The sequence below is a fragment of the Desmodus rotundus genome, chromosome X, assembly GCF_022682495.2.
Source record: "Desmodus rotundus isolate HL8 chromosome X, HLdesRot8A.1, whole genome shotgun sequence".
In the NCBI taxonomy this organism is placed as follows: Eukaryota; Metazoa; Chordata; class Mammalia; order Chiroptera; family Phyllostomidae; genus Desmodus; species Desmodus rotundus.
The window spans coordinates 47106929-47121854 of record NC_071400.1 but is presented as its reverse complement, the minus strand read 5'-3'; the positions used below and the strand labels follow the sequence as shown (position 1 = coordinate 47121854).

At 39.3% G+C, this 14926-nt stretch overlaps 1 protein-coding gene across 1 annotated transcript in view; it reads left to right on the top strand.

Moving 5' to 3' along the window:
* The window catches only part of GUCY2F (guanylate cyclase 2F, retinal), a 114269-nt gene extending 101389 nt beyond the window's left edge, over positions 1-12880 (top strand). The window contains 3 exon segments of the mRNA XM_071220258.1: positions 12616-12646; positions 12649-12712; positions 12793-12880. Coding sequence (XP_071076359.1) covers positions 12616-12646; positions 12649-12712; positions 12793-12880 — 183 coding nt within the window.
* Positions 12881-14926: the final 2046 nt, after the last annotated feature.

Here is a 14926-nt window from a genome sequence, read left to right as displayed (position 1 = left end):
GCCTTCCTCGAATGGTGTCAATTTACATGTAAACAAATTTCAGAAGTTAAATTTTGGAAGGCCTGATACTAGTTGATCAGTTTAATTTTTGGGTAGTCCTAGTTTGTTCTTTCAATAGATCCTTAATATCTTCTAGCAGGTGGTATGAATCTTTCTTGAGGGCAAAGAGGTTCCTTTCCCAGCTGGGCAGTGATTCAAGTTGCCCAGGGCTTTTGTGATCCCGCTATATATTATCAGCAGAGGAGGACAAAGTCAGCTTGCTTTCCTGAAGCACTTTCCTCTCTGTATTGCTTGGCATTGAATTCCCTCATTTAAAAGCTGAAGAGCTGAAGAGGTTCCACTTTGAATCTGAAAAGGAAAAATATTCCGTCATCCCCATGGTTTTTATTGTCCGTCTCCAATTCCAGTCAGAGACAATCACATCTTTGGGTGTTTCAAGTACAAAAGCAAGACTACTCCAAAGGTCCTTTGCAGAATCACAATTTCCTCCTATGCAGTGAGTTGGAGGAAGAGGCAGGGAGAGGGTTACCCTAAGGCCACCTCTGGTCTTGGTTATTGGGGTGGCAGGGGCCTCCTGAGGAAGGGAGATTGAATGGAAGTTACTAAGACAGAAGAGTAGAGGGAGGACAAGGCAATGAAAAGAAATAAGGTGATAGGAAGCAAGATCCAAAGAAAGGAAAGGAGAAAAGGGGAGATCTTTCTATCTCTGTGAAAGGTATTTGACATTACGTAGTACGGACTGGGAGATTTTCTTGTCCCTTGAGGGCATGAAATATATCCCAAATAAGATCATATCACCAGGTCACTTCAGGAATTCTGATTCAATATTTCCACCCCCTCATCCAAGTTTGGCTGCTGAAAGCAAGAATTGCTTTAGCACATGAGTCAGAAGGACCACATTTGATGGTCAACTGTGATTTCAAAGCTAAAACATTCTCTTTTCCAACAAGAGACCAAAGAAAGAGACCAAAAGGAGGAAGCTGAGTTAACTTGGGGATGCATCCATTTAGAGATGTGAGGCTCAGCCTCTCTGGGGAAATGTCCAACTGCCCACTCCAACCCCATCTTGTATTATGCAGATAACGAATAATCAGTTCTTAATCAGCCAGTTCTGCTTTTCCCAGTATTTCTTTCCTAATGGCCTGGTGATGATAAGTCATCTTATTACTTTTTTCTTACATGAGTCCTCTTTCAGTTACCTTTTTCCTGACAACTTTGAAGCTCCTTGCTGAGACTTTGAATATATCTTGGATTATCAGTTGTATTTACCAGGGCCTCTGAAGTAGATTTATATTCTGAAGACTTTCCCAAATGGTTGTTCTCAGCCAGTTTATGTTGTTCTTGCAAGAGGTAGACTCTTTCTGACCTTGTCTCTGAATTCTGGGACTAAATAGTATTTGATTCTCAGCCCCCTAAGCAGCAGAGCTGTTTTATTTGTGAATTCTCCTTTTTCTCCTAACCTCTTCCACCCAAACCCTCAACCCCTAATACATGCAAATGAACATGCATGTGTGCAATCATGTACATACACATACACACAAGCAATTCAGTTAAGTAATAAGTTTGTATTGATACAGTCCTGAGGGTGAGAAGATCTGCTCTATATTTCTTGTCCCATCAATGACTCAATGTGTGACATTGGACAAGTAAGTACATCCTCTCTGTGTTTCTATTTCTCATATAAAGTCCACTTCTGATCTGTGATTATCATGAAGTTCATTAATCACAAACTTTAACATTTTCAACAGTTGCTTTTTTGACTATAGGCCTGCATCTTGACTCCAGTATGTTGGAAAAGCTATATAGTATGGAGGCAAGAGCAATAAAAATTTGGAATCTAAGATTTTAACTAGATTTACTGTGGTGATCATTTCACAATATATACAAATATTGAATCATTATGTTGTATACCTAAAACTAATATAATGTGTGTCAATTATACCATAATAAAAAATCACAGTAAAAAATTAAATTAGTAGATTTGGGTTCAAGTGCCAGCTATGTCTAATTATTGACAAGACATTTAATCTCCATGAAACTTGGTGAACCCATTTGTAAAATGAGATTACTAATAAACCTACTTTTCAGAGGTTTAGTGAGGATGAAAGAAAGGAGATGCCAAATTGTCTTAAAAGTGTGAGACTAAAGTAAGATGATATTATTGAGAGGGTCTCTGGAACTGTTTAGAGATAGATTTTTAGTAAAAGAGTTTGCTTTAGGCTTTAGTTGTTGCATACTTGTTTCCCCTCTCTCTTTCTTAATCACAACTTTGGAAGTAGGGTAGATAAACAGAGAGCTAGGATTCTAAGAATTCTCCTGGATGGGCTCCAAAACCTCAGGGAACCTCTGGATTTCACCTGCTTACACTTTTTAAAAATTGAATTTATTTGGGTGACATTGGTTAATAAAAGTATATAACTTTCAGGTGTACAGTTCTATAATACAACATCTGTATATTATATTGTGTGTTCACTATCCCAAATCAAGTCTCGTTCCATCACCTTTTTCCCATCTCACTTTCCCTCTGATAATCACCATACTGTTGTATGTGTCTATGAGTTCTTTTTCTTCTTTTTTAAAAAAGATTTTATTTATGTGTTTTTAGAGAGGGCAAGGTAGGAAGAGAGGGAGAGAAACATCAATATGTGGTTGCCTGTGGTGTGCCCCCTCCTGGGGACCTGGCCCACAACCCAGGCATGTGTCCTGACTGCAAATCAAACCTGCATCCCTTTGGTTCACAGGTGCAGGCCGGCACTCAATCCAGTGAGCCACACCAGCCAGGGCATGTGAATTCTTTTTCTTAATCTCATCACCTTTTTCACCCAGTCTCCAAATCCCCTACCCTCTGACAGCTATCAGTGTGTTCTCTGTATCTATGAGTCTGTTTCTATTTTATTTCTTAGTTTATTTTTTCATTAGATTGCACATATAAGTGAAATCATAAGCTACTTGTCTTTGTCTGACTGGCTTACTTCATTTAGCATAGTACTCTCCGGGTCCATCCATGCTGTCAGAAAAAGTAAGATTTCCTTCCTTTTTCAGCAGAGTCATATCCCATCGTGTAAATTTACCACAGCTTTTTTATCCATTCATTTACCGATGGGCACTTTGCCTGCTTCCAAGTCTTGGCTGTTACTATGCTGCAGTGAATATCGGGGTCCAAATATTCTTTTTTAAAAAAATTTATTGTATTTTTTCCATTACCATTTAGTCACTTATACCTCCCTCCCTGCCACAATCTACCACACTGTTCACACTGTTGTCTGTGTGAATGAGACCTTTATCCTTTTTTGCTCAATCCCTCCACCCCCTAACCTCCTCACCTTAGCTGTCATCTTGCTCTCTATCTATGTGTTTCAGGTTTCTTTGGATATAGTCCCAGAAGTGGAATCACTGGGTAATAAGGCAGTTCAATTTGTAATTTTTTGAGATAACTTCATACTGTTTTCCACAGTGGCTGTACCAGTCTGCATTCCCACTAACAGTGCATGTTAAGTTCCCCTTTATCCACATCCTCTCCAGCAATTGTTGTTTGTTGATTTACTGATTGATGACAGTCATTCTGACAGGTGTGAGATGATATCTCATTGTGGCTTTAATTTGCATTTCTCTGATGATTACTGACATTGATCATCTTTTCATATGTCTATTGGCCATCTGTATGTCATCTTTGGAGAAGTGTCCATTTAGGTACTTTGTCCACTTTTTAATTGGATTGTTTGTGTTTTGGGCATCGAAATTTATGAGTTCTTTATAATTTTTTAATATTAACACCATATTTGATATGTCATTGGGGAATATGTTCTCCCATTCATTAGGTTGTCTTTTCATTTTGTGGATGGTTTCCTTTGTTTTTCAAAACCTTTTTAGTTCAATATACTCACATTTATTTTTCTTTTGTTTCCCTTGCCTGAGGACATCTATTAGAAAAAAATAATGCTGCGAGAAATAGCTGAGATTTACTGCCTATATTTCTTATACAAATTTAATGATTTTGAGTCTTACATTTAAGCCTTTAATCTGTTTTGAGTTTATTCTTGCATACAGTGTAAGAAGGTGATCTAGTTCCATTTTTTTGGATGTATCTGCCCAATATCCCCAACATCATCTTTAGCCCATTATAAGTTTTTGCCTCCTTTGTCAGGTATTATTCCTGGGCTCTCTGTTCCATTGATCAATATATCTGTTTTTTCTGCTAGTACTAGGTTTTTTGATTACTATGGCCTCGTAGTATAGTTTGAAATCAGTTAGTATGACTTCTCTAACTTTGTTTTCCTTTCTCAAAGTTGCTGTGACTATTCAGGGTCTTTTGTGGTTCTATATAAATTTTTGGACTATTCATTCTAGTTCTGTGAAACACACCATTGGTATTTTGATAAGAATTGCATTGAATCCATAGATTGCTTTGGGTAGTACAGATATTTAATGATGTTAATTCTTCCTATCCATGAACTTACTATATGCTTCTACTTTGTATCACCCTTCATTTCTTTCTTAAATGTCTTAGAATTTTCCAAGTATAGGTCTTTTACATCCTTGGTTAAATTTATTCCTAGGAATTTTTTTAATGCAGTTGTGAATGAGATTGTTTTCTTAGTTTTCCTTTCTGATAGTTCATTATTGGTGTACAAAAGGCAACTCACCCCTGGCCAGTGTGGCTCAGTTGGGTGGAGCATCATCCCATACACTGAATGTTTGTGGGTTCAATTCTTGGTCAGGATACATGCCTGGGTTGTGGGTTCTGTTCCTGGTCAGGGTGTGTATGGGGTAGCAACTGATCAATATTTCAGTCATATCGATATTTTTTTTCTCTCTCTCCCTCTCTGTCTAGAGAAAAAAAGAAACTGATTTCTGGATATTTATTTTGCATATTTCTATTTTATTGAATTCATTTATCAGTTCTAGTAATATTATTTGTAGAATCTCTTGGGGTCTCTATATACAGTTTCATGTCATCTACAAATAATGACAGTTTTGCTTCCTCTTTTCCAATCTGGATGCATTTTGTTCTTCTCTTTGATTGCTATGGCTAGGACTTCAAGTACTATGTTGAATAAGAGAGGTGAAAGTGGGTACTCTTGTCATGTTCCTGATCTTAAGGGAAACCCTTTTAGTTTTCACCCATTGAGTATGATGTTGGCTGTAGGTTTGTTATAAGAGGCCATAATTATGTTGAGGTATGTCCCCTCTATTCCCCATTTTGTTGAGAGTTTTTTTTATCATGAATGGATGCTGAATGTTATCAAATGCTTTTTCTGCATCCATTGATATGATTATATGATCATTAGCCTTCATTTTGTTTATGTGGTATATCACATTTATTGATTTGTGGATATTACACCAACCATGCATCCCTGGAAAAAATCTCACTTGATCATGGTGTATGTTCCTGTTAATGTATTGCTCAATCTGGTTTGCTAATATTTTGTTGAGAATTTTAGCATGTATGTTCGTCAGGGATATTTCTCTATAATTTTCTTTCTTTGTAGTGTTTTTATCTGGTTTTGGAATTAGAGTAATGCTAACCTTGAAAAATAAGCTTCTGATTTGTCCATTCTTTTGAATTTTTTTGGAATAGTTTCAGAAAAATAGGTGTTCGCTCTTCTTTGAATGTTTGGTAAAATTCACCTGTGAAGCCATCTGGTCCAAGACAATTTTCTTAAGAGGTTTTTTTGTTTTGTTTTGTTTTTGTTTTTGTTTTAATTTACTGCTTCAGTTTCATTAGTTGTAATTGGTCTATTCAGGTTTTCCTACTCTTCTTGTTCAGTTTTGAAAGATTGCATGTTTCTAGGAATTCATCCATTTCATCAAGATTGTCCAATTTATTTGCATATAATCGTTCATAATATTTGCTTACATCGTTTTATATTTCTTTGGTGTCAGTTGTTACCTTTCCTCTCTCATTTCTGATTTTATTTATTTGGGTTCTCTCTCTCTCTCTCTCTCTCTCTCTCTCTCTCTCTCTTTCTCAGTCTGGTTAAAGGTTTGTCAATCTTGTGTATCTTTTCAAAGAACTTCCTCTCAGTTTCATTGATTTTTTTTGTATTATTTTTTAGACTTTCTTTTGTATCTGCTCTGATCTTTACTATTTCCTTTTTCTACTCACTTTGGGATTTGTTGCTTAAGTGTAAACTTAGAATGGTTATTTCAGAATTTCCTTGCTTTCTGTCATAGGCCTCTAATGTTATGAATTTTCATTCTAAGACTGATTTTGCTATATCTCATTGATTTTGGGTTGTTGTATTTTCATTTTCATTTCTTTCAAGGTATCCTTTGATTTCATTGTTAACCTATTTATAGTTTAGTAACATGTTATTTAGCCTCCATGTCTTTGTGTTTTTCAGTGTTCTTCTGATTGATTTCTAGATTTATACCATTGTGGTTAGAGAAGATGCTTGATATGACTTCAATCTTCTTAAATTTACTGAGACTTGTTTTATGGCCTAACACGTGTTTTCTCCTAGGAAATGTTCCATGCACACTTGAAAAGAATGTATATTCTGCTGATATGGAGTGAAATGCTTTGAAGATATCAATTAAATCCACCTGATTTAGTGTGTCATTTAAGACTGCCATTTCCTTCTTCATTTTCTGCCTGGAATATATATCCATTGATGTCAATGGGTTGTTAAAATTCCCTACTATGACTGTATTACTGTCAATCTCTCCCTTTATGTCAATCAAGATTTGCTTTATATATTTAGGTGCTCCTATGTTGGGTTAATAAATGTTTATAAGGGTCATATCCTCTGGTTCGATTGATCCATTTATCATTATGTAGTGTCCTTCTTTATCTCTTACTATAGCCTTTGTTTCAAAGTCTACTTTGGGAGCTCCCTTGTAGATAATGAACTGTCTTTTGAAGCTTTTAAGATTTCCTTTTTGTCCTTGACCTTTGCTATTTTAATTATGATGTGTCTTGTTGTGGGCTTCTTTGGGTCCATCTTGATTGGGACTCTCTGCTCTACCTGGAATTGTGTGTCTTTTTCCTATACCAAGTTAGGGATTTTTTTGGTCATTATTTTTTCAAATAGGTTTTCAATCCCTTGATCTCTTTTCTCCTTCTGGTACCCCTCTGATACAGATGTTATTATGCTTCATGTTGTCCCAATGGTCTCTTAAACTATCCTCATTAATATTTTTTTTCTTTTTACTGCTCCGATTGGGTTTTTTTACCTTGTATTCCAAACTGCTGATTCAATCTTTTGCTTTATCCAACCTACTGTTTATTCCTTCCAGTGTATTCTTCATTTCAAACATTATATTCTTCATCCTACTTGGTTCTTTTTAATGGTTTTTATGTCCTTTTTCATGCTGTTGAGCATCCTTTTAAACATTACTTTAAATTACTTGCCTCCATTTCAGGAAGCATGTACCATGCTCATGGATTGGAAGAATTAACATCATCAACATGGCCATACTACCCAAAGCGATTTATAGATTCAATACAATCCCTATTAAAGTACCCATGACATATTTCAGATATAGAACAAACGTTTCAGAAATTCATATGGAATCATAAACGACCCTGAATAGCTGCAGCAATTTTGAGAAAGAAGAACAAAGCAGAAGGGATCACAATACCTGATATCAAACTGTATTACAAGGCCACTGTAGTCAAAACAGCCTGGTACTGGCATAAAAACAGGCACATAGACCAATGGAAGAGAACAGAGAGCCCAGAAACAAACCCAAGTCTCTACAGTCAATTAATATTTGACAAATGAGGCAGGAGCATAAAATGGAGCAAAAATAGCCTCTCCAACAAATGGTGTTGGGAGATCTGGACAGCTACATGCAAAAAAGTGAAACTTGATCACCAACTTATACCATACACAAAAATAAACTCAAGATGGATAAAAGACTTAAATATAAGTCATAACACCATAAAAGTCCTAGAGGAAAACATCTTCCTACATCTTCCTACATATCCTAGATCTTCCTACAGGAAGATCTCAGATATTCCACGCAGCAACACCCTCACAGACATGTCCCCTAAAGCAAGGGACATAAAGGAAAGAATAAACAAATGGGACCTCATCAAATTAAAAAGCTTCTGCAAGGCTAAAGAAAACAGCACCAAATTACAAAGAGAACCAACATTATGGGAAAACATATTTACCAATGATACCTCAGACAAGGGCCTGATCTCCAAAATATACAAAGAACTCACATGACTCCATTCCAGGAAGACAAACAACCCAATTAAAAAATGGGCAAAGGACTTGAACAGACACTTCTCCAAGGAAGACATACAGAGGTCCCAGAGACATATGAAAAGATGCTCAGCATCACTAGCCATCAGAGAGATGCAAATTACAACCACAATGAGGTATCATTTCACACCAGTCAGAGTTGCCAACATAAACAAATCCACAAACAAATGTTGGAGAGGATTCGGAGAAAAGGGAACCCTTGTGCACTGTTGGTGGGAATGCAGACTGGTGAGGCCACTGTGGAAAACAGTATGGAATTTCCTCAGAAAACTAAAAATGGAACTGCCTTTTGACCCAGCCATTCCACTGCTGGGATTATACCCTAAGAGCTCTGAAACACCAATCCAAAAGCACCTATGCACCCCAATGTTCATAGCAGCACAATTTACAATAGCCAAGTACTGGAAGCAACCGAAGTGCCCATCAGCAAACGAGTGGATCCAAAAACCATGGTATATTTACACAATGGAATTCTACGCAGCAGAGAGAAAGAAGGAGCTTATACCCTTTGCAACAACATGGATGGAACTGGAGAGCATTATGCTAAGTGAAATAAGCCAGGCGGTGAGGGACAAATACCATATGATCTCACCTTTTACTGGAACATAATCAATAGAAGAAAAAAACAAACAAAATATAACCAGAGACATTAAAGTTAAGAACTATCTAACAATAGCCAGAGGGGAATGGGGAGGGGGCAGTGGGGAGAGGGGATTACAGTAGCTACTATAAAGGACACATGGACAAAATCAAGGGGGCGGGTGGAGGTGTGGGAGGGAGGTGGGATTGGCTGGGGTGGGGTGGTGGGATTGGGGGAAAAGGAGACAACTGTAATTGAATAACAATAAAAATTAAAAAATATATAACCAGAGACATTGAAATTAAGAACAATCTGACAATAGCCAGAGGGGAGGGGGGAGGATAGTAGGGAGAAGGGTTTTCAGGAATTACTATAAAGGACACATGGACAAAACCAAGGGGGAGTGTGGAAGCAGGGGAGGGAGGTGGGTTTGGCTGGGGTAGGGTAGAGGGGTGGGGAGAAAATGCAGACAACTGTAATTGAACAACAATAAAATAAAAATTGAAAGGAAAAATAAAGTACTTGCCTCCATTTCATTTAGCTTTTTTTTTTTCCCCTGGACATTTCTCCTGTTATTTCATTTTTTTCCTTTTCTTTGTCTCCTCATTTTGACTGCCTCTTTGTGTTTGTTTCTATGTATTAAATATATTTGCTATGACTCCCATTCTTCATGGGATGGCTTCATGTAGTAGGTGTCCTCTGGTGTCCAGTGGTACAGTCTCCTTGATCTCCTGAGGTGGGTACTCCATGAATGACCCTTGTGTGTGTTGTGTGGGCCCTCTTGTTGTAATTGAGTCTTGATTGCTATTATCCCCTCCATGCATGGGACCGACCCTCAGGCTGGCTGACTCTGAGGGTCAATCTTGATCACGGCATGTATACTGCTGTGCAGATGCTGACCACAAAAAATTGAATTAACTGCAACAAGATTTGGTGCCTGCTAAGTTCACCCTTTGGAGATTTTGCTTTTGAAGCTTATTGGATCCTGCTCTAATGTTTTCTGAAGCTGGCCACTAAGTGTGTTGGTTCTGGCCCTCTTAGGTGCAATCAAATGTAAGGCATTGCCTGTGTCTTGCCCAAAGCGACCTGTTTGGAGCTAAAAGTGATCCACCATTTGTGGTTGTCTCTGCTGGGTCTGGATATACACAGAAAGGACAAAACTGCACACCAAGGCTGGCTTTTACCAACATTGGGCCTGGTGCAGGTCAGCAAAAGTCCCAAGGCACCCTGAGGTGATTTGCTTTCACCTGCCTTCTCCTGCCAGTTGCCTGTTAGACTCAGTCACCAAAAGAGCCTCTAGTGTACTGCTGAGCATATCATTAGCTTGACAGGGTGGAGCAAGTGGTAGTCCGGAGGGTGGACTATTGCTTTCCCACAGGCTGATTATGCATGGAGGGGAGTGCTCCACCCTAGAAAGATGGCCTCTGCTGGGAAAATGTGGGAAAATGACTCAGTACAGGATTCCTGGTGGCTGTTCCTTCAGCTCTCTCTCCAGAGTCACAGACCACATTCTCTCCTCATGCAACTCTAGTCTGTTTTTCCCTCCTTCCACAGAAGCCCAGGGTGAGTTACCATGAATGAAATTTTGTGTGTTGGCTCTTTAAGAGGGTGCCTGTGTCCTAGCAGCCCTCTGCCTCCCCCTGAAAGACAGAAACTTCAGTGCTTTTTATAGCCAGATGGTATGTGAGTGCCTCTTCTTGGCTCTGATGCTCTGGACTGTGGAGCCTGGAATAGGGTTAGGCCCCATGCTTCTCAGGGGGAACTCCCCACAGCTCAGATACCCTTCTGGAACTTCAGCTGTAGCCTGTGGGAGCAGGGCCAGACTTTTTCATGTCTCCATCCTTCCTACCAGTCTCCATGTGGCTTCTGTAAATTCTTTGTTATAAATCTTCTCTTCTGCTAGTCTTCAGCTGCTTATTCAGGTTGATTGCTCCATTTTTTAGTTACAATTCCAGTTTGGTCCTGGGAGGATATGAATGAAACTTCTCCTTAATTCACTGCTGTCATGGATCTTTCCCCTCCACGCTGCATGCTTAGATTTAGAAGGTTGCCCAAGTCTATTACACTTCCATCTTCTTTTGCAACCATTAGTTTTGTCATCCCAGTGTGTCCCAGGACTCACTAAAATATCTGGACAATCCTGGCATCTGCAAAGCTCCCTTGGGGATTGGCATGCTGTCGTGATAGCTTGTAGATTTCAAGGCAGTCAAATATGGCTGGGGTTTGGGGTCCTCAATTTTGATCTTTAAGAGTATGTTTTACCAAAATGAGGCCCTATGATATCTTGAGTATACCAAGTGCTCAAGAATTGAGAGCTCTAGTTAATGGAACAGTCCGATTATTTACTGAGCAACTGTTTTATACAAAACACTGTACTAGACACTGTGAGGAAAAAGATCTTGGGAAGTAGAAGAGTTGGGCTTGTGTTTAGAGCCTAAGACATGTCCTGATTGTTGTTTTTATCTACACTGAAGTCTTTAAGGACAAAGCCATCTCTATATTCCCAGCCCTGGTACAGTGAGAATGGAATAATTGTAAGAATGAGTGATACGACAATATTTTCAAGTTGTTCACATCTTCAGAAAACAGAGTGGCCTCAAACAGTCCAATTATTTAAGGTTTAGGTTGATTGCCAGATAATGGTGGTTGGGTTGTTGTGGTATTCTCTTTCTACTTGCTTGATGGAGGGCTTGTTCAGAGCCTTCAGGCAAATAATTGCAAAATGCATTGAGATTCTCCAATTAAATGTGCTAATTATTATTATAGTTATTGTTATTATTGTTAAAGAGTATGTATATGTGATATAAAAGTAGAGAGCAATGGATTTGATATTTAAAGGGGGTAAACCTAATTTGAATTTCTAAGTTAAACAATTTAGAATTGTTTCAAATGAGATCTGCTGAAAGTAAGACCATATTTCAGATTAAATATCCCATTTTCATCCCATTTCTTTCCTAAGTCTTAGCAAACACATTCTTTTTGTCATGGATTAGAGGAAAGTAGAGGACAGACAAAAGAGTTTTGAAAGGAGGAGAGAGAAACTCATTGAGAGGAGGGTTTATTGGAAAAAAGGAAGGACAGAGCAAAGGCTGAAAATTTGGCTCCTCTGAGGTCATCACTCAGGCTCTGGGATGGCCAGTTTGATTTTACACTCCCTTTCTCTTCTCAGACCTATGGTTCTTGACAGCCAAGTACCTGGGCTATAGATGGAGACCCCTCTGGGGTCTCTCTCTACCTGTAAGAATCTGCTGGCAAGATGAAAAGAACATTGCAGAAATGTAGAATTCTCAAAGCATCCAGGATACCCTGGGCTTAAAAACAAAGTTGCACAGCTTGCCTTCCATTTTTATTCCTTTTGGGGGGTTGGGAGTTGTTAGATGGTGGGGTGTTGGGAGAAAGGAGACTCTGAATATATTTATTCTAGATACGAAAGACAATGTGTTGCCTAATGTCAAAAGGTCAGGGTAAAAATGACAAATAAAATCTTCAGTTGAGCATCCAGATGTTTACTTGTTATGAAGCTAAACAGGCACACATCCTTGAAGATATAGCTGCATGGCAAAGGGTAGACAAAACATCTGGATGACAGCTTAACATGGTGTTCACTTTTCATCTGGTTGCTGTGGCATCTTATGGAGCTTGCCTGAACTTCAGGTATATATAGTAAGCAAGCCTTATAGGAAGGAAGATTCCAAGAAGTAATGACAAAGGGAAAGCAGAGGCAATTTCTGGACTAACTGAATGCTTGTACCCTATTGATCAGAAGGACTTCTTTAGGTTTATAATATATTTAAGATTTTTCATATTTTCTATAATAAGGTCAAAGGAGCAGAAGAGACCTTTAGGCTGACTAGAAAAAAGGCTTCACAAAGCCCCCTTCTGTGCCCCCACCAGTAGGCAAAGATGGATAAGTGGAGTTCATACTTTATTAGAGTCTCCTTATGTCCTGCTCTGCCACACTCTCTTCACTATTTTTGTGTCTCTCCTCCCCTACAGGCAAGTAGGCCATGGCCTGCAACCAGTAGAGATTGCAGCCTTCCAAAGAAGAAAAGCAGAAAGGCAGCTAGTGAGAAACAAGCCATAAGGTAATGACCAGAGGAAAACAAAGCACAGGACCTTGCCAAATTTTCAAAGCTGGGGATCCCTTTGGCATGAGTGCCATTCTTAGCTTACACTCTGTTGGCAGAGTGTGATGGACTTGGTGAATTTCCAAGCTTGACTGAGATATGCAAAAACCTTGTGAGGAGGATTGTTGCAGAGTGAGCTGCATCTGAGGGAGGTCAGCTGCCCTGGCCTGAGAAAGGCCCTTGCCTCCTGCACTGATAACACTTTTGAATGTTAACAAGGCTGGCCTTGGTATATCAGACAGGCACACCTGTTTCTTTTATTGTTGAGCACGTGGGCCACATAGTGAGCCACCTCCAGTTTTGACAGACTTACATCTATCTAAGCAACACAGCTATATTTTGATGACTCCCTTTTTTCCTGGGATCTTTTGGCAAGACCATCTTTGAGGGGATGCTTATGTCATTTCCTGTGGAGGCACTAATCTATCCCTTCCAAGGTTGGCATTACTAACCAAACTAATACTGGCTACTCCTTGACTGCTTGCCTTGAATTCAGGACAATTCCCTCATCCCTCCTCTTCAACTAAGAACAGTATGGTTCTGAAGCTGTAACAACAGCCTAACTATCAAGAATTCTTCTTACATATTTATCTGTAAGGAATCAATTGCTTTCTTGGGCCCCTGTCAGTATCTCTTCTCTTCTTTATCTTGCTATCTTATTCTCTCTTTCATGGGGACTTTGACCCCAGGATCCATTGCTCCCTCCATATATGGTTGGAAATCACAAGATTTTCAAGTAAACATTAGGACATCTCCACAAACTCCTGTTCCCTCTTTTTTTTTTTTTTTTAGCATGTTCCAGGGTAATCATAATTCTAGTAACAACCACCAAAGGCATCCACATGCTTGCTGTTTTTCCACTAGCCTCAGTTGACTTTATTAGATTTCTATGACTCTTTCTCTCCTAGGGAAACCCAGTACATCTTCATTTCTGCAACTATCACATGCACTCTCTAAAAGTTATAATGTTTATGCTTCAGAAATGCTTCTGTATTGAGCATGTGGTTCCCCTGCCATGCTGCCACCTGGGGCCTGGCTCTGTCCTTTCCTATTGACTAATACAGGCAGATAAGCAGCTAGGACACATATTAATCCAGTTGGCAGGAACATTCTTTCCTGTGGGGGAAGGAAACACACAGATACACAAAGACACACAGTCGATCTCCATCTGAGATCCAGTCTCAGTTTTTGTCTCTTTCTGTCTTTCTGTCTCTCTCTCACATAGCAGGAAAGAGTTGGAATTGTCTTGAAGAGTCTTTCTTTTGGCAGGGTGGTGCAGGCTTTGGAGGCACTGTATAAAAGCCCATCCATTTCTAAGAATGTACTAGAGTTTGCAGGAGAAGAAACTGTAGCTGACTCACCATCATTGATTGTGCTTGGTAGTGCTTTCCTAGAATTAGAGGTGAATGTGGCATAGGCCATTTAGCTCACTCATATGGAGTTCCCTGACAAAAGGCAGGCTGCTGTGGGCTGTGGGTATATGGAACAGATTGAAGTCATTTGGGCCAAAAGTAGATCTGACCTCTGACCCTGGCCTCATTAGCACTTGTGCTTTAATCAGCATGTTAATTAACCACAGTGTCCTTGGTAGGCTGTGAAAATCACAAAAATCCTTAAGAATAGTACTCTTAACAAATTTCAGAAGGTAGGTACTAAATCCAAGAGATCCAAGACATCTCACTTATCTCATTAAATGTCCTATGCTGATGTCACCCTGCCTGTTCCAGGGTGTTTCCTGTCTTTCAATGTGATAGATCCAGCTTAGAAAAGACCCACAATACCTGTGAATGCCTCTCATCCACTGCCACAATAATGGGAGCTGTTAGGGGAAAACTTGAAGTTTTTACATAGCCCTGTGGAATCAGAGCGGAAGGAAAGATGCTGTGGAAGGAAGCACAGCTTTGGTAAACTGACTTCAGGGGCTGCCTCGCAGGCAGGTCTCTGTTGTCTACTTAGTAGCAACTTTGTCATGTCCCCAAATATCTACCACTCACCAAATCTTC